Source organism: Lepidochelys kempii, chromosome 16 (assembly GCF_965140265.1).
Source record: "Lepidochelys kempii isolate rLepKem1 chromosome 16, rLepKem1.hap2, whole genome shotgun sequence".
NCBI classification, from domain to species: domain Eukaryota; kingdom Metazoa; phylum Chordata; order Testudines; family Cheloniidae; genus Lepidochelys; species Lepidochelys kempii.
The window spans coordinates 5,732,983-5,753,937 of record NC_133271.1 but is presented as its reverse complement, the minus strand read 5'-3'; the positions used below and the strand labels follow the sequence as shown (position 1 = coordinate 5,753,937).

Here is a 20,955-nt window from a genome sequence, read left to right as displayed (position 1 = left end):
AATAAAACCTCATTAGAAAAGATATTGTCCCCCCCCAACAGAGAAGCACCAACCATCTTCAGTGCTCACAGAGAAAGTTTGCAAACTAAGAAGTTCCTTTTAAATTACAGCATTAACAATAGACACTTTCAAAAGGGCTTCTTTTTTTTAAATCTGGAACTTTTTAATCATATAAATTGTTTACGAGAGAAAAAACTGCAGGTGAAACCATCATAGACAAAGCAGAATATTCAGTGCAATGAAAAAAAACACCCATGGCAGACTCAAGTTTAGTTTTAAGACTAGAAAAAATGCATATTTTCCAAACCGTACTTTGAACCATTCACAAATAGCTTCAGACAAAACCAGGCACACAAACGTCACCCACAAATATATACATATATGATAAATAGTTATAACAACAACAACAACAAAACAGTAGATAACTATTTTTTTAATTGTAATGGTTTGGATAAGGGGAATACGAGAGGACAGCAAGGAGATGGCAGTGGTAAGGGGTTTAGTGCAGACAAACATAGAGGGATAAAAGGCCAACCGTGGAAAGGAGACTTCTGAAATTTTCTGCATTTTTTTTAAATGGATGTTATTGTGCCATGGCAACAAAAAGCAGCATTGCAATTCCATGTGCAGTCACTTCCAAATGCAGGTTAAGATGGGTTCCTCTTCCGCCCTTTCATTTGTATAAAGTCAGATGGAATCATTCTGCATTGAGAAGTGTTCGCCAAGTTTCACCAAAGTTAGAAAAAGAAAAAATCCCAAACTATTTCTCAGTAGTTTTCGGGTTGTCCTTGAAACTTTCCTCCTAGACTGCAGGGGGCGCTCACGCTCTTTTTCTGTGCAAAAGCAATTCCGCCGCCCGGAGAGCGGAGTTCGTTTCACGTCCCTCGTTTCGCCGCCCGGGGTCGCGCGTCCCGCCAGCGCCCGCCTGCCCGGGACGGGTCGCGCGCCTCTGCCGCGAGCGCCGCGCGCGGGGCCGGGTCCCACGCTCCAGGCGGGATGCGGCAGGAGGCGGGGGACGTGGCTCCGGTGCGGAGCCGCAGGAAGCGGAGCGGGCTGCCGGGGGGACGGGAGTTCAGCTCGGCCACCCGCCCCGCGCACGAGGCGCCCGGGAGCCTCCGCTCGCGCCGAGCTGCGGGGCTTTGCCCGGCCGCAGAACGGGGAGGCGAGCGCCGACGGGCGTTCCGCAGGTCGCGGTGTGAGCGGATACAAATGCCGAGATGGAGTCACTTCGGAGCCAGCACGCTTTCAACGCAGGGACAGCTTCAGGGACTGACTCGCCACCAAATGCATCAGCTGGGGGGTCCCGGCCGGGGAGGCGAGCGCACGTTAAAGCATCTGACCAGGTCTCTGCCTGAACCCGCGAACACTGTGAGCGCAGCCGAGGTAGATGGCAAAAAAAAAAAAAACCCAAAAAACAAACAAACAAACACCCCCCAAACCAACCCAGACCGAAGACAAATTACAGTAGGAGAAAAAACCCTTGGCAGACAAAACCCCTTTGAAAGCAGTTAAATGGTTTTTCAGTAAAATCTTTGTGGGCCCCCAGATTTCTTTGCAAAAAACATGGAGTCCGAGCAGCTTTGTCATTTAAACAAAAATAAACACTCCACCCAAGCCCCACCTCTCCCCTGTGTCCGGCGATGCGGCTGCTTCGCCCGCCCCGAGGCGGGTCAGTCCCGGCTCCCGGGCCGCGGCCCCCCAGCCCACAGGCGGCCGGCTAACCTCCCCGGGGGCGCCCGCAGCTCGGGTCAGCGGGCGCGATTTAGGAAGGCACCGTGGTCCCGGGCTAGGCAGCCGGGGGGAGGAAGGGCCCAGCCCGCCCCTCGGAGAGGTCCCCCATCTCCCGGAGGGCCGGGTCCTGCCCTGCCCGCCTCACCTGGAGCAGCCCGCGGGGCGCAGCGCGCTGGCCCAGGGCGGCCCCTCCGGCGACCGGGGCTGGAGTCCGCAGGGCGCCCGGCCCGGCGCGGGGCAGGGGCAGGAGGCAGCCCGGGCGGGAGCCGTGTGCGTGCGGGGCGGGGATGTCCCGGGGTTGCCCGCTCCCAGAGCGGCCCGAGCAGACACGGCCCCTGTCCCCGCCCCGGGGGGCTCCAGCCGCCCGCCCAGCCGGTCCTGCAGAGCGCGCCGCTCCCCGCCCCGGGGAGCCCCGGCCCGGCCCCGGCTCGCTGCGCCCCGGCCCCGGCCCGAGCCCGGCGGCCGCGGCGTCACCGGCTGCCCGCGGAGTACTTGGCCTTGGTGATCAGGTAGAGCACGATGTCCTGGTGGCCCCCGAAGGCGGCGATGTGCAGCGCGCTCCAGCCGTCGCGGTTGGCCAGGCGGATGTCGGCGCCGAACTTGACCAGCAGCTTGACGAGCTCCAGGTTGCCGTCGATGACGGACTGGTGCAGGGCCGTCTGCCCCTCGGGCCCGAACGAGTTCACGTTGAACTCGCAGTTCGTCATGTTCTGCAGCAGCGACTGCAGCTCCTTGGTGTTGCCCTTGCGCACCGCCTCCTGGAAGATGCGCTGGCTCTGCGGGGCCGAGCAGGTGGACAGCTCCGTCTGGCTCATGGCCGCGGCCGGGCGGCGGGATCCGGGCGCAGCGGTGCCGGGCGGGCGCAGGCCTGCGCGCCGCCTCGCCCAGCTCGCCAGGGGCGCTCGGCGAGCCCGAAGCTAGGGGCGGGGGCTCGGCGCACCCTGCGGCGGAGCGCGCGGCCTCCGGGCAAGCCCCCGGGCGCGGATGCTCATGGAAGCCCGCGAAGATCCGAGCGCGGCGGCGGCGGCGGCGGCGGCGGCGGGGGGGGGCCGGGGCGCGGGGCAGCCCGCGGGCTGGCGGATCGGGTCGGGCCCGGCGAAGGGGCCCCCTGGGCACCACGCTTCCCCGCGGTGCGGCTGCGCGGCCCCCCGCGCCCGGCCCAGCGACTTCCGTGCGGCTCCCAGGCTGCGCGAGGCGGGCGGGCGGCGAGCGCCCCGCTGCTGCCGCCGCCGCGGCTACCCGCCCCGGCGGCGCATCCAGGTGCAGCCCGGCGGCCGGAGGGGGAGCCTTGCCCGCTCCCTCGCAGCGGCGGAGCGTGGCGGGGGGAGGTGGCGCTTGGAGTCTCTGGTGTTGAGCCCGCGGCCGGGGGGAGATGGGGGCAGCTGCTGTGCCTATCCCGGAGAGGGGCTCGCGTCGGGCAGCGGATCCCCCCTTTTCCTGAGCGCTCCCCCAGGCGAGTCCCCCCGCAGCCACGTCCCTGGGCGTCTTTAGAGGGCAGGATACCCCGGGCAGCTCCTTTTAGGCAGCTTTTATTTGCATAACAATAGCAAGTCCGTGACGCTTCGCCGTATCCACAGGGGCGGGGAGGGCGGACGGTGATTGGATTTCACCCAACGGGGAAGGCGGGGGGGAGGGGATGGGACATTGATACATTGCAGAGGGCGGAGCTCCCCCCGCCCCCCCGACCACGCTGGGGGGAGGGGCGGTGATCGATGGAATGTTGATACGTTTAATTTAAGAAAAAAACCCGCCCCCCCCGAGTGACTAGGACCCTGTGGGGAGCTGGGGGGGGGGGGGGGCAGGCGTGGGGGTGTCTGCATTGCGCCGTGCTCTTCTCCATGCATTGCAGTGACCAGTTCGGAGCAGCCGGAGATGCTGTTTGGGGCAGAAATACGGCACTTGAAGTTCCTAGTTTCTGTAGATTTTATTTTTGTGACGGGGGCATGAAAAGCGTGTTGAGCTCCAAAGGCCACCACGTGCAGAGTGCGACCCTATTTTCCCTTCCGATCTACAGGTCGTGCTTTCCTTCTCCTGCCCCTCATGCAAAGGATCCGTGGCCTATGGATTTGAAAATACTCAATACAGCTTGATCTGAAATAAATGTGGAAAGAATTCAAACCACGTAGGATTATTGCGCTCTCTAAAGGTAGGGGTCGCTAGTGGACAAAAATGGAAACCAGAGGGCTCTGAATTTCTGTGCTTCGCAAGGAAACAGCCTGCAAAGGGTGAAAGGGATAAGCAGCGTGACCCGGGGTCGGTTATTTACAGTGTGAAGAGGCAAAAACTCGGACTAGGACCCTCCGGCTTTTCTGCCTTTGTAAAACATCCAGGGGACTTGTAATATTTCTCCCCACCCACGCCCCGCACCTTGTGCTACATAACTACGGAGCAGATTTGTAAGTGACACACAACACCAATGATAAACAGGTCGGCAGTTTTTAACTTTCCAAAATGGGTAAGGGGCATTTATTTAGAAAATAAGGCAATCTCTTCTTTTCACCCCTCTGTTGATCACTGCAGGAAATGGGTTCCTTTTAATCACAGACTTTTACTTGTATTTTGTCTTTGGGGAGTTGCCATTTGTTGCTCTTGCCTGTTATAATCTCCAGATCAGCTCATGTTATAATTAATCTTCTGAAAAGGGAGGCTGCCTTGACTACCAGTCGGATTCAGATGGCGGATTCAGATGGCGGACTACCAGTCGGATTCAGATGGGGGACTTTAGTACAACTAAGGAATTGCTGCCAATTTACGACTAATATATTATTTCCCAACCCTCCAAAACCAACGATCTGTGAAGGCTGAAGACTGGTCATTAAGGAGACTACAAGTAATGAAACTCTTAGCCCCAGAAAAGCCAGGATAGGCTGTTGCACAAGATCCAGTAGAACCCTGTGATTACTCTGGTTTTTTTGGAGCACTCCCAAATCAGTGTGAGATCTCTGATCGTATTAATAAAAGCAAAAATGCTTTAAGAATATGGGTGCTGAAGAGATGCTGGGGGTGGAGAAACAGGAGATTTTGCAACTAGTTTGAGGACCTCACCAGGCTAGTAGAAATGTGAGAAAGCCATAGCCTCCTTCCTTGTGACAGCACTAGCTAGCTACCAGGATGTTTAGTGCTTTAAAAAGCCTCCCTCCTTCTCTACAAATAAAAGGTATCACTTCTCCTTATATCATGTAATGGCAATTCTGAGATGTACCTTTGTCTCAGACATGGCTCAGGTTCTGCACTCGGTTAGGTGGCTGTGTGACTGAAGAAAGTGCCTGATCCTGGGAAGCGCCAAGCGCCCAAACTCCAGGATCAAAATTTGGAAGCACACTGCGTTGAACTCCCTGTGTAACTGAGAGCAAAATCTAGCCCCATATTTTTAAATTAATGACTGCACCTTTTCTAATACATTTTTTCAGCAGCAAGTTCCAGCCGTCAGGTTCCCTCTTGGTTTTTTATAGTTTATGGCTTGTCCTGTGGTTGCTGGAAATTAAAAAGAAATAATTCTTGATAGTTTACAGAACAAGATACACATCCTTGCATTGTATGGCATGTTACAACTTGTGTCCCCTTTGAAACAGTCCTGCTGGCATTCAGATTTGTGAGGGGATTCTCTCAACTTCCAGTGTGGGGCTGCAGTCAGTGAAAGGGGAAGAAAATTTATGATTGCATAAATATCTGAGCAGACTGCAAGCATGACTCCTCCTACAGACCCCTCCTCCAAATAACAGCATCGGTAAAGCCAAGACCTGGAGAAAAGATATATACATACAGACTATTGGCCATGCATCCGTCAGTGCTTTATAGCCAGGTGGATAACATGGACTAGCAGCCTGGGCTAATGCTAGTTAATATAATATTTAGCAAACAAAAACCTGAAGATCAGATAGCATTTCTCAGCAACATTACACTACAGACACAGCTAACAGCATATGCAATGAGGGAAGTACAGGCCAGGCCTGCTTTGGAGCTGTATTTGGAGCTCAAGTGAAACCAGTTGAGGGCATTTTAGATGGAGCTTTCAATGGCTGAAATGTTGCGAAAGAGGATTTTCATTAGGGCTGTCAATTAATCACGTGATTAACTCAAAAAAATTCATCAAAATTTAAAAAATTAATCGCAGTTTTAATCGCACTGTTAAACAGTAGAATACCAATTGAAATTTATTAAATATTTTGGATGTTTTTCTACATTTTCATATACATTGTATTCCGTGTTGTAACTGAAATCAAAGTGTATATTTTTATTACAAATATTTTCACTGTAAAAATGATAAACAAAAGAAATAATATTTTTCAATTCACCTCATACTAGTACTATAGTGCAATCTCTTTGTCCTGAAAGTGCAATTTACAAATGTAGATTTTTTTTTGGTTACATACCTGCACTCAAAAACAAAACAATGTAAAACTTCAGAGCCTACAAGTAATAGAATCATAGAATATCAGGGTTGGAAGGGACCTCAGGAGGTCATCTAGTCCAACCCCCTGCTCAAAGCAGGACCAATCCCCAACTAAATCATCCCAACCAGGGCTTTGTCAAGCCTGACCTTAAAAACTTCTAAGGAAGGAGTACTTGTGGCACCTTAGAGACTAACCAATTTATTTGAGCATGAGCTTTCGTGAGCTACAGCTCACTTCATCGGATGCATACCGCGGAAACTGCAGCAGAGCTATTACCAGCAGGAGAGTGAGTTTGTGTGTGTATGGGGGTGGGGGGGTGAGAAAACCTGGATTTGTGCTGGAATTGGCCCACCTTAATTATCATGCACATTGTAGGGAGAATGGTCACTTTGGATGAGCTATTACCAGCAGGATAGTGAGTTTGTGTGTGTGGTTTTTGGGAGGGGGGTGAGGGGGTGAGAGAACCTGGATTTGTGCAGGAAATGGCCCACCTTGATTATCATGCACATTGTGTAAAGAGTTGTCACTTTGGATGGGCTATCACCAGCAGGAGAGTGAATTTGTGTGGGGGGGTGGAGGGTGAGAAAACCTGGATTTGTGCTGGAAATGGCCCAACCTGATGATCACTTTAGATAAGCTATTACCAGCAGGACAGTGGGGTGGGAGGAGGTATTGTTTCATATTCTCTGTGTATATATAAAGTCTGCTGCAGTTTCCATGGTATGCATCCGATGAAGTGAGCTGTAGCTCACGAAAGCTCATGCTCAAATAAATTGGTTAGTCTCTAAGGTGCCACAAGTACTCCTTTTCTTTTTGCGAATACAGACTAACACGGCTGTTACTCTGAAACCTGTCATTATTCTAAGGAAGGAGATTCCACCACCTCCCTGAGTAACGCATTCCAGTGTTTCACCACCCTCCTAGTGAAAAAGTTTTTCCTAATATCCAACCTAAACCTCCCCCACTGCAACTTGAGACCATTACTCCTTGTCCTGTCCTCTTCTACCACTGAGAACAGTCTAGATCCATCCTCTTTGGAACCCCCTTTCAGGTAGTTGAAAGCAGCTATCAAATCCCCCCTCATTCTTCTCTTCCGCAGACTAAACAATCCCAGTTCCCTCAGCCTCCCCTCATAAGTCATGTGTTCCAGCTCCCTAATCGTTTTTGTTGCCCTCCGCTGGACTCTTTCCAGCTTTTCCACATCCTTGTAGTGTGGGGCTTCCTTCGATGGCCATGAATTTTCAAAGATAATGGCCAATGGCTCTGCAATCACATCCGCCAACTCCTTTAGCACTCTCGGATGCAGCACATCCGGCCCCATGGACTTGTGCTCGTCCAGCTTTTTATAAATAGTCCCAAACCACTTCTTTCTTCACAGCGGGCTGGTCACCTCCTCCCCATGCTGTGCTTCTCAGTGCAGAAGTCTGGGAGCTGACCTTGTTCGTGAAGACAGAGGCAAAAAAAGCATTGAGTACATTAGCTTTTTCCACATCCTCTGTCACTAGGTTGCCTCCCTCATTCAGTAAGGGGCCCACACTTTCCTTGACTTTCTTCTTGTTGAAGAAACCCTTCTTGTTACTCTTAACATCTCTTGCTAGCTGCAACTCCAGGTGTGATTTGGCCTTCCTGATTTCACTCCTGCATCCCCGAGCAATATCTTTATACTCTTCCCTGGTCATTTGTCCAATCTTCCACTTCTTGTAAGCTTACTTTTTGTGTTTAAGATCAGCAAGGATTTCACTGTTAAGCCAAGCTGGTCGCCTGCCATATTTACTATTCTTTCTACACATTGGGATGGTTTGTCCCTGTAACCTCAATAGGGATTCTTTAAAATACAGCCAGCTCTCCTGGACTCCTTTCCCCCTCATGTTATTCTCCCAGGGGATCCTGCCCATCAGTTCTCTGAGGGAGTCAGTGTCTGCTTTTCTGAAGTCCAGGGTCCGTATTCTGCTGCTCTCCTTTCTTCCTTGTGTCAGGATCCTGAACTCGACCATCTCATGGTCCCTGCCTCCCAGGTTCCCATCCACTTTTGCTTCCCCTCCTAATTCTTCCCCGTTTGTGAGCAGCAGGTCAAGAAGAGCTCTGCCCCTAGTTGGTTCCTCGAGCACTTGCACCAGGAAATTGTCCCCTACATTTTCCAAAAACTTCCTGGATTGTCTGTGCACGGCTGTATTGCTCTCCCAGCAGATATCAGGGTGATTGAAGTCTCCCATGAGAACCAGGGCTTGCGATCTAGTAACTTCCGTTAGTTGCTGGAAGAAAGCCTCGTCCACTCAGTCCTACTTTTTGTTCAACCAATCACTAAGACTAACACGTTTGTTTACGTTTACAGGAGATAATGCTGCCCTCTTCTTATTTCCAGTGTCACCAGAAAGTAAGAATGGGCATTTGCATGGCACTTCTGTAGCCAGCATTGCAAGGTATTTGCATGCCAGATACGCCATAGGCGCTGACTCCATGAGTCCTCTGGGGCTGGAGCACCCACGGGGACAAATTGGTGGGTGCTCTGCACCCACCAGCAGCTCCCCGCCCTGCCCCCTCACCCCAGCTCACCTCCACCCCAGCTCCGCCTCCTCCCCTGAGCACACTGCGGCTCCACTTCTCCCCCTAGCTCCCAGCGCTCGGGGAAGAGGGGGGGCCGGGGCGGGGATTTGGGGAAGCGGGTCCAATAGGTGAAGGGAGGGGGCAGAGTTGGGGTGGAGACTTTGGGGAAAGGGTTGGAATGGGGGCGGGGCAGGGGTGGGGGCGGGGCCAGGGGGTGTTGAGCACCCACCAGTGCTGGGAAAAGTTGGCGCCTATGAGAGATGCTAGACATGCGTGTGTCCCTTCATGCTTCGGCCGCCATTCCAGAGGACAGGCTTCCCTGCTGATGACGCTCATTAAAAAAATAATGCATTAATTAAATGTGTGACAATGAGTTAATTACATTAGTGACTGAACTCCTTGGAGGAGAATTTCATGTCCCCTGCTCTGTTTTACTCTCATTCTGCCATATATTTCATGTTATAGCAGTCTTGGATGATGACCCAGTCCATGTTGTTCATTTTAAGAACACTTTCACTGCAGATTTGACAAAACACAAAGAAGATACCCAATGTGAGATTTGTAAAGATAGCTACAGCACTCGACCCAAGGTTTAAGAATCTGAAGTGCCCTCCAAAATCTGAGAGGGACGAGGTGTGGAGCATGCTTTCAGAAGTCTTAAAAGAGCAAGACTCCGATGCGGAAACTACAGAACCTGTATCACCAAAAAAGAAAATCAATGTCTGCTGGTGGCATCTGACTCAGATAATGAAAATGAACATGCGTCAGTCCTCACTGCTCTGGATTGTTATCGAGCAGAAGCAGTCATTAGTAAGGACGCATGTCCCCTGGAATGGTGGTTGACGCATGAAGGCACATATGAATCTTTAGCGCATCTGGCATGTAAATATCTTGTGACGCCGGCTACAATAGTGCCATGATAACACTTGTTCTCACTTTCAGGTGCCATTGTGAACAAGAAGTAGGCAGCATTATCTCCTGCAAATGTAAACAAACTTGTTTGTCTGAGCAATTGGCTGAACAAGAAGTAGGACTGAGTGGACTTGTAGGCGCTAAAATTTTACATTGTTTTATTTTTGAATGCAGTTTTTTGTACATAATTCTACATATCTTTAACAGTTCAAAAAAGAACTAGGTGAGTTCATGGAGGATAGGTCCATCAATGGCTATTAGCCAGGATGGGCAGGAATGGTGTCCCTAGCCTCTGTTTGCCAGAAGCTGGGAATGGGCAGCAGGGGATGGATCATTTGGTGATTACCTGTTCTGTTCATTCCCTCTGAGGCATCTGGCATTGGCCACTGTCAGAAGACAGGATACTGGGTTAGCTGGATCTTTAGTCTGACCCAGTAGGGCTGTTCTTATGTTCTTCTTATGTACTAAAAATACCCATGACAAAATCTTAACCTTAATAATAAGACAGAAAATATCATAATGCCACTCTAAAAATCCATGGCATACCCATCCACAACTGTGTGCAGTTCCAGTCACCCCATCCCAAAAACATATATTAGAATTGGGGAAAAGTACAGAGAAGGGCAACAAAACTTATGAGGGATACAGAACAACTTCTGTACAAGGAGAGATTAAAAAGACTGGGAGTGTTCATCTAAGAAATGACTAACGGGATATGAGAGAGGTCTGTAAAACATGACTAATGTGGAGAAAGTGAATAAGGAATAGGAAGTTACTCACCTTGTGCAGTAACGATGGTTCTTCGAGATTTGTGTCCTGTTGGTGCTGTAGTGTAGGTGTGTCTGTGTCCTTGCACTGCTGATTGGACAACTTTGGTAGCAGTGTCCATTTGGCCCACAAATGCGCCATCTCTCCTCATGCTGTGCCATGAGGTTAGCAAGCATGTGGGCGCTAACCATCCTCGGGTCCTTCTCTACCCAGAGTCATAGTGAGAACTCTGAAGTAGAGGAGAGGAGGGCAGGTCATGGAGCACCCACATGGTCAGGGACACATATCTTGAAGAACCATCGTTACTGCACAAGGTGAGTAACTTCCTCTTCTTTGAGTACTGTCCCTATGGGAGTCCACTGTAGGTGACTCCAGAGCAGTGTCCCCCTTGGAAGGCTGGGACTTCAGAGTCGGGTCAGTCACAGATGACAGTACTGTGGAGCCAAAGATGGTATCGGAGGCAGAGTCCCCAGCGATCACATAATGTTCTGCAGAGGTGTGGGCTGACGCCCACCTCGCCACTCTGCAGATCTCTGAGATGGGGACATCCTTGAGGAAGGTGACAGATGAGGAGATCGACCTCGTGGTCAGTGACCCCAGAAGCATCACATTATGAATTTGGTAGCTGCCTGATGCAATTTAAGACCCACTTGGAGAGTCTTTGAGCTGATATCGCTGAGCCCTTAGATCTTTCCACCATAGAGAGAAATAGTCTACAGGACTTCCTGAAGGCCCTTGTCCTATGGAGGTAGAATACAAGGGCTCTCCTAACATGTAAGGTATGTAGTATGGCCTCCCTATTGTCTCGGTGAGAATCATAGAATATCAGGGTTGGAAGGGACCTCAGGAGGTCATCTAGTCCAGCCCCCTGCTCAAAGCAGGACCGATCCCCAATTAAATCATCCCACCCAGGGCTTTGTCAAGCCTGACCTTAAAAACTTCTAAGGAAGGAGATTCTACCACCTCCCTAGGTAACGCATTCCAGTGTTTCACCACCCTCCTAGTGAAAAAGGTTTTCCTAATATCCATCCCAAATCTCCCCCACTGCAACTTGAGACCATTACTCCTTGTTCTGTCATCTGCTACCACTGAGAACAGTCTAGAGCCATCCTCTTTGGAACCCCCTTTCAGGTAGTTGAAAGCAGCTATCAAATCCCCCCTCATTCTTCTCTTCCGTAGACTAAACATCCCCAGTTCCCTCAGCCTCTCCTCATAACTCATGTGTTCTAGGTGTGAGGCGTGGGGTAGAAGGCAAGAAGATAAATAGATTGATGTGAAACAAGGAGATCACTTTAGGGGTGAACCTGTGATGCAGCCTAAGTGTAACCCTGTCCAGGAAGAATCCTGTATATGGGGGATGCGCCATAAGAGTTGCTATTTCCCCTATTCTTCTCGCCGCGGTAATTGCAAACAGAAAGACCGTTTTCATCAATAGGTGTGCTAGCAAAGAGATGGCCATTGGTTCGAACGGGGGCCTAGTCAGCCCTTTCAACACTACGATTAGGTCCCACGAGGGGGAAGGAAGTCGAGGTTGAGGGAAGAGGTTTGTTATTCCCTCGTAGTGGTTGGGTATGATAGTGCCGAGCACCTAAGTTCCCTCTAAGCTGCATGGTTGCGCAGCAGGCTATAAAGGGCCACGGAGTCATGCAGTCACAGGGGCCTGGAGAGGTAGGGGTGGGCAGGGACTGGAGAGGGGAGCAAGCTGGGTCATGCAGGGCTGCCATGGGCCTCTCCTCTGGCCCCAGAGCTCCTGCCACTGGGGAGAGGGCTCAGGGGAGTCGTCTGGCCCCAGCCCCGGGGCAGCCTTCACCCCAGACTCCTTATCCCTGGCCCCACCTCAGAGTCCTCATGCCCAGCTAGAGCCCTCACCCCTGCACCCCAATCATCTGCCCCAGCCCTGAACCCCCTTCCACACTCTGAATCCCTCGGCCCCCACCCCCACCACACATCACCTCCATATTGGTGCATATAACAAAATTCATTCTGCACATGGATGTAAAATCTTAGAGGGAACATTGCTGAGTACCCTTCTAAGGTTTGGTGAAATGCTTTCATAGCTGCTAGGTGGACCCTGAGCGAGCACAGGAATAACCCCAATTTTCTAAGGGTCAGAACATATTCCAGAATATGTGGAAGAGTTGCTGACGCCAGCGAGATCTGTTGGGACATGCACCAAATCTAGAACCTGGACCATTTCTGCAGGTAAGTGTGCTGTATGGCAGACTTTCTGCTGTGCAGTAGAACCTCTTGCACTTCCTCTGAGCATGAGCTGTCTAGATGCTGGAACCACATAGCAGCCATGCCTTGAGGCGAAGGAGGCCCATGCTGGGATGTATGGTGCGCCCTTTGTCCTGAGAGAGAAGGTGCAGAGTGGCCAGAAGGGAGATCAGTGGGCACATCACAAGCTGCATCTGGCAAGGGTGCCAGGTCTGTCTCGGACACATAGGAGCAATCAGAATTATGTGAGCTCCGTCCCTCTTTATCTTCAGCAGGACCTTCAGCAGAAGAGGAAACGGACGGAAGGCATAAAGACAGTCCTTGTCCCAGAGAGTGCTGTCCACTCCCCACCTTGGAACAGTATCATAGACACTTCTTGTTCTGGTAAGTGGTGAACAGGTTTGTGGATGGTGTTCCCCACCATGTGAATAAGTTGTGAAGTACTGACATCTCCTACTGGTGGTCATGCAGGAATGTGTAACCAAGTTTGTTCACTATCTTGTTGTGCATGCCCAGGAGGTAAGCCATGTACAAGGAGATGTTGTGAGAGATGCACAGTTCCACAGTTTCATTGCCTCCATGCAAAGAGAGGGCAATCTGGCTCCTCCGTGGTGATTGAAATAGTATATGCAGGCTATGTTGTCAGTTAGGATCTTTATTTGCGACCCTGTTATCACTGGAAGAAAATGGGCACAGGTGTTCCTGCCTGCTCTCAACGCGAGGTGATTGATATACAGAGATATCTCCATTTGCCTTGCGCTGGGAGGCATTCAAATGCGTGCCCCGTCCTAGGAGGGATGCATTGGTGGTAAGGAGCAACAAGGGTGGCGCCTGAAAAAAGGAGATCCCTTTGCCTACATTGGCTGTGTTCTTCCACCAGTCCAAGGAGTTCCTGATCCGGGTGGGCAGTGACAGGGGTTTGGCCAGACTGTCCCTGTTCAGTCTGTGAACGAAGCTGAACCACAGCTGTAGGCATTGCATGTAAAGTCTGGCGTATGAAATCACCGCCGTGCCGGTTGCCATATGCCCCAGAAGCTAGAGGCAGATTGTAGCTGGCACTCAAGGGCTGCATTGAGCCATTTCTATAAGTGATACCAGGGATAGAAACCTGTCCTGAGTTAGGAAGGCTTTGGCCTGTCGTGCGTCTTAGGTCAGCCCCTATGAATTCCAGGTGTTGCACTGGTGTGAGGATTGACTTCTGGGAATTGGTCTGTAAGCCCAGCTCTGTGAACAAGTGTATCATGTCCTCAGTGGCTCGACAAGCCTCCAGAAGTGACTGGGCTCTGAAAAGATAATCGTCCAGGTAAGGGTAGATCATTATCCCATGGGATTTTAGATGGGTGACTACCACTGAGAGAACTTTGGAAAATACTTTTGGGGATGATGAAAGTCCGAAGGGGAGGACCCTGTATTGGGAATGGTCATTTCCCAGAGTGAACCTGAGGAAACATCTGTGAGCCAGTAGTATTGAAATATGAAAGTAGGTGTCTTGTGGGTCAAGGGCCGAAAACCCGTCTCCCTGTTCCAGTGACAGAATGATTGTCAATAATCTGACCATCGTGAACTTCTGAGCTTTGATGAACTTGTTGAGAACTCTGAGGTCCAGGATGGGTCTCTAACATCCCTTCTTTTTGTGTGTTAGGAAATAGCGAGAGTAGAACCCTTTGCCTTGTAGCTGTTGAGGTATTGGTTCCATGGCTCCTAACTGCAGGGGGCGATCTGCCTCCTGCATAGTAGACTGTTGTGAGAAGGGTCCCTGAAGAGGGACGGGGAAGGGTGTTGTGGAGGGGTAGGAAGGTGAAGTGGATAGAATATCCTGATCTGATGATGTCTAGGACCCATCTGTCCAAGGTTAGGCACTCCCAGGCACTGCAGAACGCTGCCAAATGGTGGCTAAATGGGTGCATGGTCATAGATAGTAGTGGGGAGTGGTTTCGCGGTGCCTCGACCTGCCTGTCAAAAGTGGTGTTTAGGGGCAGGTGGTTGGGTTGAGGTCTGGGAGCCCAAAGACATTCGCTTTGAGAGCTTTCCCTTTTTCCCTGGGGCTCATGGTTCCATTGTGACAGGAATTGGGATGAATAAGGCCTCTGTTAGTATTGAGGGCTAAAACATCTCTTTTGTCCTGGTGTGTAGATTCCCAGTGACCCGAGAGTGGCCCTGGGATCCTTCAAGGAGTGGAAAGAGGCATCGGTCTTCTCAGCGAAGAGCTTTACCCCTCCAAAGGGGGGGATCCTCCACCATGGTCTGCACCTCCTTTGGGAATCCCGAGAGGTGGAGCCATGATGCCCGTCTCATCACCACTGCCATGGAATGTCGAGGGCCGATTGCAACGATGTGTTTGCAATAGGTTGCCCCTCCTGGATGATGGCCTTGAAGGAATACCGGGAGCTCCCTGGCAGCTTATCAATAAAGTTATGTAATTTATTGTAATTTGTGTCATACTTTGTCATGAGTGCCTGGTAGTTGGCATTGTGAAATTGCAAGGTGGCCAAGGAGTACGCCTTCCTACCAAAGAGAGCAAGGTGTTTCCAATCTCTGTCATAGGGTGTTGTCGTAGAATGGTGCTGTCGGCCATGAAGTTCCCAACATTTACCACAATGGAATTGAGTGGTGGGTGGGTGAATGGGAATTCTGATTCCTTTGTGAGGACGTAATATTTTTTGTCCACCTGCTTTGTCCCCCCTCCGGTGTCAACACAAGAACAAAGTCTTTTCTTTCTTCTTTTTGTTAGTTTTGGGGGTTTTTTTCCATTTTTTTTTTAGGCACAGCCATATAAAAGCCAAAAGAAAGCTAAAGGTTTCTAAAAGCTAAAGATTAACAACTGAAAAGGAGAGTTAATGATCTGCTAACGGACAGCTAAAGGCTCCATTTCTAGTCAGGGCAGTTGAGAAGCCGCTGATGATAGTGTAGCAAGAAGAGAGACAGCGAACTGACACCGTTATGGAAGTTCTCCGCTCAGCAGCGCAGGGACACAGACAGAATGGAGCACCCATAGGGACACTACTCAAAGAAGAAGTTATTTACCCCTTCTCATAACACTCGAACCAGGGGTCAGCTAATGAAATTAACAGGCAGCAGGTTTAAAACAAACCAAAGGAAGTATATCTTCACACAATCCACAGTCAACCTGTGGAACTTGTCAGGGGATGTTGTGAAGGCCAAAATATAATAGGGTTCAAAAAAAGAATTAAATAAGTTAATGGAGGATAGGTCCAGCAATGGCTATTAGCCAAGATGGTTAAAGACCCAACCCCATGCTCTGGGTTTCCCTAGCCTCTGACTGCCAGAAGCTTGGACTGGACGAGTGGGGATGAATCACTCAATGATTGCCTGTTCTCGTCACTCCCTCTGAAGCATCTGGCATTGGCCACTGTCGGAAGACAGGATACTGGGCTAGATGGACCATTGATCTGACCCAGTCTGGCCACTTGTATGTCCTGAAGGTTCCAACAAAGGCATGTTTTCTCCTTGTTGCCTTTGTGGGCCTGGCCCTTCCTAATGTTATTGGCCGACAATCTAGAGGCTCCTACCTCTGCATCCCTGTGGTTATGAGTATAATGCACATAAGGCCAATGAGAGCTTTCTATGAAAATATCTGTCAGGGGAGCCAGGGAACTCTGGGAGCTTCACCTTGCCAAGTTTCTTTGGAATCATCCCATGGGGGAAGGGGGAGCTGCCCCCATGGAGCAGGCAGTGGTTGTCGATATGCAAAAGATCCATGGGGAAATCCCGTGGTCCCAGGGCATCTAGAGGTCTAGTGCCTCCATGTGGCAGCCCAGCCTAGCCCCCGACCAGTATCCCAGTTGTGCTTGGGCAAACCATCCCCTTCAGTAAGGCTTGCACAGCACAGAATGGGAGCGAGAGTCTGTGGAAACCCCCTTGGGTTTACAGGTAGATGATGCCACAGAGCTTGGTTTATTCTAGGCTCATACCCACACTGGAAGAAAAGAACAGGTAATATATTTAAATAAATACAAATAGATAGGTGCCTTGACATACCCAGAATGTTTTGCAGAACAGCAGCTGAGTTGTCCCTGAATGTACCTGAAATAATTGACAAGTGACTAAATAACTTGGGATCCAACTTTGATAATGTGTATTTTGGTGCACTGAAAGCTGTGTTAAAATTACAAGCTATCACTTTAAGTTATAAGGGTTTCCTGGTTCTGCTGGTAGGCTAGGGGAGTCTGCAGGGAAGAAGCAAGTGATTACAGCTGCAAAGAGTTGGCCTCTAGAGTGGAGTGAGTTGTGTTTCTCTGCTTTCGGGTGCAACCTGCTTTTTTTCTCTCTGTTTTTGTTTCTTGTGTGTTAGAATTCTGGATTCTAAGAAATAAAGTCGTGTTATGTTGTAACTTCCAGAAAGAGTATTTTATGTTTTCATCTACTTTTTCCATGTGTGTGCAATGAACATAACACATATAAACTCATATTTCCCTGTCCCTGAGTTCCTTGGCAGCTCCGTCTAGATCTCTAACTGTAAAGGGCCCCTGGGGAGGGTAGTGGACCTTGAATCTGTCTGTGCTTGCAAGGGAACATAGTACATGGTACAATGGTTGCTGACTTTCTGGCTCATTAGGGCTGACAGGAGGCAGAAGTGCTTCCACGTGGGCAGGAACCTGGAAAACTGGGGTGTGCTTAGGACTTAGGTGTACTTGTCTACACTGAGCTTTTTGCTGCCCCCAGACCAGCTCTTTGGTTGGTAGCAATGGTTGGGGAGCTGGTTAGCGTAAAGAACAAGATTTTTTTTCACCACAGTGTTGATTTAATTTGCCATGAACATGGCTAGACACATGTGCATGGTCTATTCCAGAGCTCTTACCATTAATGGCAGTGCCATGGTGGTAGGTTCTAGGAACAATGCTTGGGGGCAGACACAGCCTTTTACTTACAGCGCCTGGTGAACTAGGGACCATTTCCTGGCTGCACAGATGAATGATCATTACTCAAGAGAGACACCTGTATGAACTGTGGAATATTTCTGGGTGAATGATGTCCTTTATTGTATATGTGCCCTCTGCTTGGGCTCCAGGGACAACAAGACTACATAACTGGGTGCTTTGGATTACTGTGCCCACTGTTTTGAACAAATGATAAAGTTTTACAGGCAAACAGCATGATCAGAAACCTAGGGTACTTGAGCCCAGTGGAATCTTGCCTACCCTTCAGGAATGTTAATTGCTGTTTAACTGTTCATGTACCAAAGTGTTCTGTGCCCATCTGAAAGCTGTGAGTGTGATTTATATTGTGTAGAGATGGTCTAAACTCACTTTAGAGGCTGCTTGTCTTCCTCAGTGAACATGGTGGCTGACCCAGACCACCATCCTGCCCAGAAGGGCCTCACTCAATACAATTCAGACACAATGTGCTTTATCTAGGATCAAATCTCTTTCAAAGCAAATGACTGAATTGCTGAAGACAAAAGTGCAGGAATTGCTGACTATAAATGTTTCTGGGAACAACATGCAAGAATGGAAACTGAATGTGGATGGAAAGCCTGGGGAAAATGTACCAAAATATTACACCATATTGGGTAACAAAACTATGTTTGAATAACGGGTGTTTTGGCATTTCATTCTGGGGCTTTATCTCTGATTTACAAAGGCTATCCCTATTCTTACCAGCTCATTCCCAAAACAAATGATCCCAAACTCCTCTAATTCCCAGCATCATTCACCTCTGACACCACCTTGTGTCTCTCCATATGGCCACTGGGAAAGCCAGTCTTGGTGGTGGATCTGGCAGTGTAATGTCTTCCATTTGGCCCAGCTCTAGAGCAAATGGTGAAACCTGGGTGGGAAATGTAAAGCTGGCCACCTCATTAGAAAAGTTGGGTGTGACATTTTCATGGCAATTATGTCCACTGAAACAGGCAGCATAAAAATACATCCATCCAAATAAAGGATCACATGATAAAATCTTACTGGTAAAGACAGCTTAGTATCAGTATAGCGCTAAACTCCTCTATTCTGGCATCACCACGGAGACAGCACTGCTCATGCTAACGGCAGTGAGAATAGCCGAGCTGCCTACAGGTTGCTTTCAGAGAATATTTTTCCTGCCTGGCATTGCTGGACTGGGATTCTGTGATTAGGAGAGGTACAGTAAAAACCAAGTCAAACCCCAAATGAAATCTCCTGAACTAAATATACTGGGACCTAAACAGCAGACTGATGCTTGGAGCTACTATATCACCGCTCCGAAGACAACAACACACGTCGAACTGCCTTTCCCTTCCCCCAAGCCACCCGGAGTGCGCTCTTCACACGGTGGACTCAGTTGGAGTTAACTTTCTGTGACCCAACTACCCAGAGTGGGCACATTTGCAGTATGGTTCTCTGTGCTCCAGATCCCGTGAGTTGGATTTCCACTAGGAAGGAAAGCCCTTTTCGTGCCAGAGGACTACTCAGCCCATGATATGGCCTGCACTCAGCGAAGGAGTTCCATGGTGTGGGAAGATAGCTGTCGGTTGGGTGCAATCCAAGAAATTGGTTTCCAGGGCCATTCTACATCAACTGAGACACAGACGGCACCTCTCCAAGCTGTTCCGTACCCTGAGTTTTACTGGCCATCACTGATTTCATATGGCCTATGATTTAGCCTTTCCCACTCCTGTCTCCTCCCGCCTTCCCAAACACAGCTTCTCCCACCCCTGCCCATGCCCTGCCTCATGAGTGCAGCCTCTCCCTCCCTGCTCCTCCCCACCCTCCCTCCCATGTCCATCCCCTCCGCTCCGCCTCCCAAGCACGGCCCCTTTCGTGTGCCTTAGGGTACAGCCTTGCCTCATACCGTCCCAGGCTGGTTTTCCCACTGGCTGTGTGGTGGCACAGGGCTGAGTACTGAGGGAGGCTGTCGGAGGCAGGATCTCTGTGCTTCGTTTGCTGCAGTGCAGAAGTTAGAAAGGGTGTCATGAACGAAGCTGTGGGGAGAGAGAGGATGGATCCATGGTTCAGGCAGTTAATAGCCACTCTGGAGAATTTGGGTCTATCTCTACCTCAGAATTCCTGTGTGATGTTGGGCAAGTCTCTTAAACCAAATTGGTCATAGGTGGTCACCCTGTGACCCAGCGTGAGACCCCAGGGTCTTATTGCAGAAATGCTGAGCACTGGGAGCTGGGTTTTGAACCTAGAACGTGCTGCAGAAAGCTAAGGACTCAAAAAAACAGGTCCTAGATGTCTCAAATTGAGCACCCAAAACCAGAGGGTACTTTTTTACCTTAATCTCTCTGTTCTCTCAGCTCCCCAGTTGTGAAATGGGGATAATACCCACTCATTTCACAAGGGCATTGTGAAAATAAGTGCATTCATGTTTGTGCATTCATTCAATGCTATCATGGTGAGCACCAGAGAAAAGCCCATGAGGAAATAAATAATTCTGTCTGGAGAGGATGGTTTGAATAGTAAATGAGTGCATGGGGTCATCCATTGAAGACTGAGGATAAAACAAAATACCGAATAGTTGCTCATTAAGTGAGCACCATCCATCCTGTGCACTGAATGAGGCAGGGTCCTACGGGAAAGAATAGCATGTGATCATGTAATTAAAGACTGTCTCCTAATGCATACACACAAAGGGGAGCAAATGAAGGCAGCAGAGGCAACCTTAATTCTGGCATTACCTCATTTTTGAGTGCTTGACTTTGTTATCTTAATAATGTTCTTTGAACACAGTTTTGTGTGGGTAATACAAATATAAATCTTAGGGGTTGTCTGAACACAGACTGGCACTGAAAAACAAAATGGGGTGAATTTCAGATCTGTTATTTCAGTGCCCATCTGAGTGTGGACTCTCTCAGAGTTTTTTATTTCGATTTAACTGAAATTGGTTAAGACCCTCAAAGGTGTGACTGACTCACCATCATGCTGGCAAAGGTGTGAATACAACTGTCAGTGCCAGTGTGTGCCTTAGCGAATGCTCTTTTTCTACAGCACAGAATATGTGGGCTGTGCAGCATTGCTGGCCTGTGCCGTCACACGCTCCCGTGTCCCTTTGCATGCACACACAAGCCCGTTTTGCTTCACAAATGTAAAAAGTATTTTTAATTGTTCCCTTTCCACCATTTCCTCTGCACAGAAGCCTTTACTGCGGAGTTGTACAGTACAGGACTTAATGTCACAGGCAAAGAATTGACTACGTGCAAATCTGGAACTGAATTAACCCCACACCCCCAACCATGCACAACAGGGGTTTGGAATGAGCTCACTTTGGCCCACTCAGGCTCCCTCCACCATTGGAAAGAGCCCTGATGGTTAGGGTTAGACTGGGACCTGGACTCCATGTCTCTGTCCAGGAACAATGGGGACTAAGAACTCCTAACACACCCTGGTGTGGACACCTGGCCCTTTGGACTGGGTGCACCAAAGGAAGCGTGGGTGCGAGTGAACAGCGTGGT

The 20,955-nt window shown here is 49.8% G+C and overlaps 2 protein-coding genes and 1 long non-coding RNA gene across 7 annotated transcripts in view; 1 reads left to right on the top strand and 2 right to left on the bottom strand.

The window, feature by feature from the left end:
• The first annotated feature begins 778 nt into the window (after positions 1–778).
• LOC140899307 (uncharacterized) lies at positions 779–16,910 on the top strand. 4 transcript variants are annotated; one of them, XR_012155274.1, is made up of 7 exons: positions 2,943–3,184; positions 3,746–3,877; positions 4,374–4,561; positions 12,407–12,551; positions 12,839–12,950; positions 13,738–13,869; positions 14,700–16,910. It is a non-coding gene; the product is annotated as an uncharacterized lncRNA (long non-coding RNA). The 4 variants fall into 4 exon arrangements; XR_012155275.1 differs by lacking the exon at positions 2,943–3,184 and adding an exon at positions 779–1,383 and having other exon boundaries at positions 3,746–4,561; XR_012155276.1 differs by having other exon boundaries at positions 3,746–4,561; positions 12,842–12,950.
• Positions 1,972–2,762, bottom strand: NRARP (NOTCH regulated ankyrin repeat protein). The gene has a single exon (XM_073314596.1). The coding sequence runs from the start codon at positions 2,544–2,546 to the stop codon at positions 2,202–2,204; it is 345 nt and encodes a 114-aa protein (XP_073170697.1). The 5' UTR covers positions 2,547–2,762; the 3' UTR covers positions 1,972–2,201.
• Positions 5,103–20,955, bottom strand: part of EXD3 (exonuclease 3'-5' domain containing 3) — a 616,706-nt gene continuing 600,853 nt past the window's right edge. The window contains exon 21 of one of the 2 annotated variants that reach the window (XM_073314578.1): positions 5,103–5,205. In XM_073314578.1, coding sequence (XP_073170679.1) covers positions 5,138–5,205 — 68 coding nt within the window. In that variant the 3' untranslated portion in view covers positions 5,103–5,137. The remainder of the gene's footprint in view (positions 5,206–20,955) is intronic. The other variant, XM_073314585.1, reaches the window with a different exon arrangement.

Coding starts and splice junctions, on each gene's coding strand:
- NRARP (XM_073314596.1), bottom strand. CDS start 2,546: ATGAGCCAGACGGAGCTGTCCACCTGCTCGGCCCCGCAGAGCCAGCGC.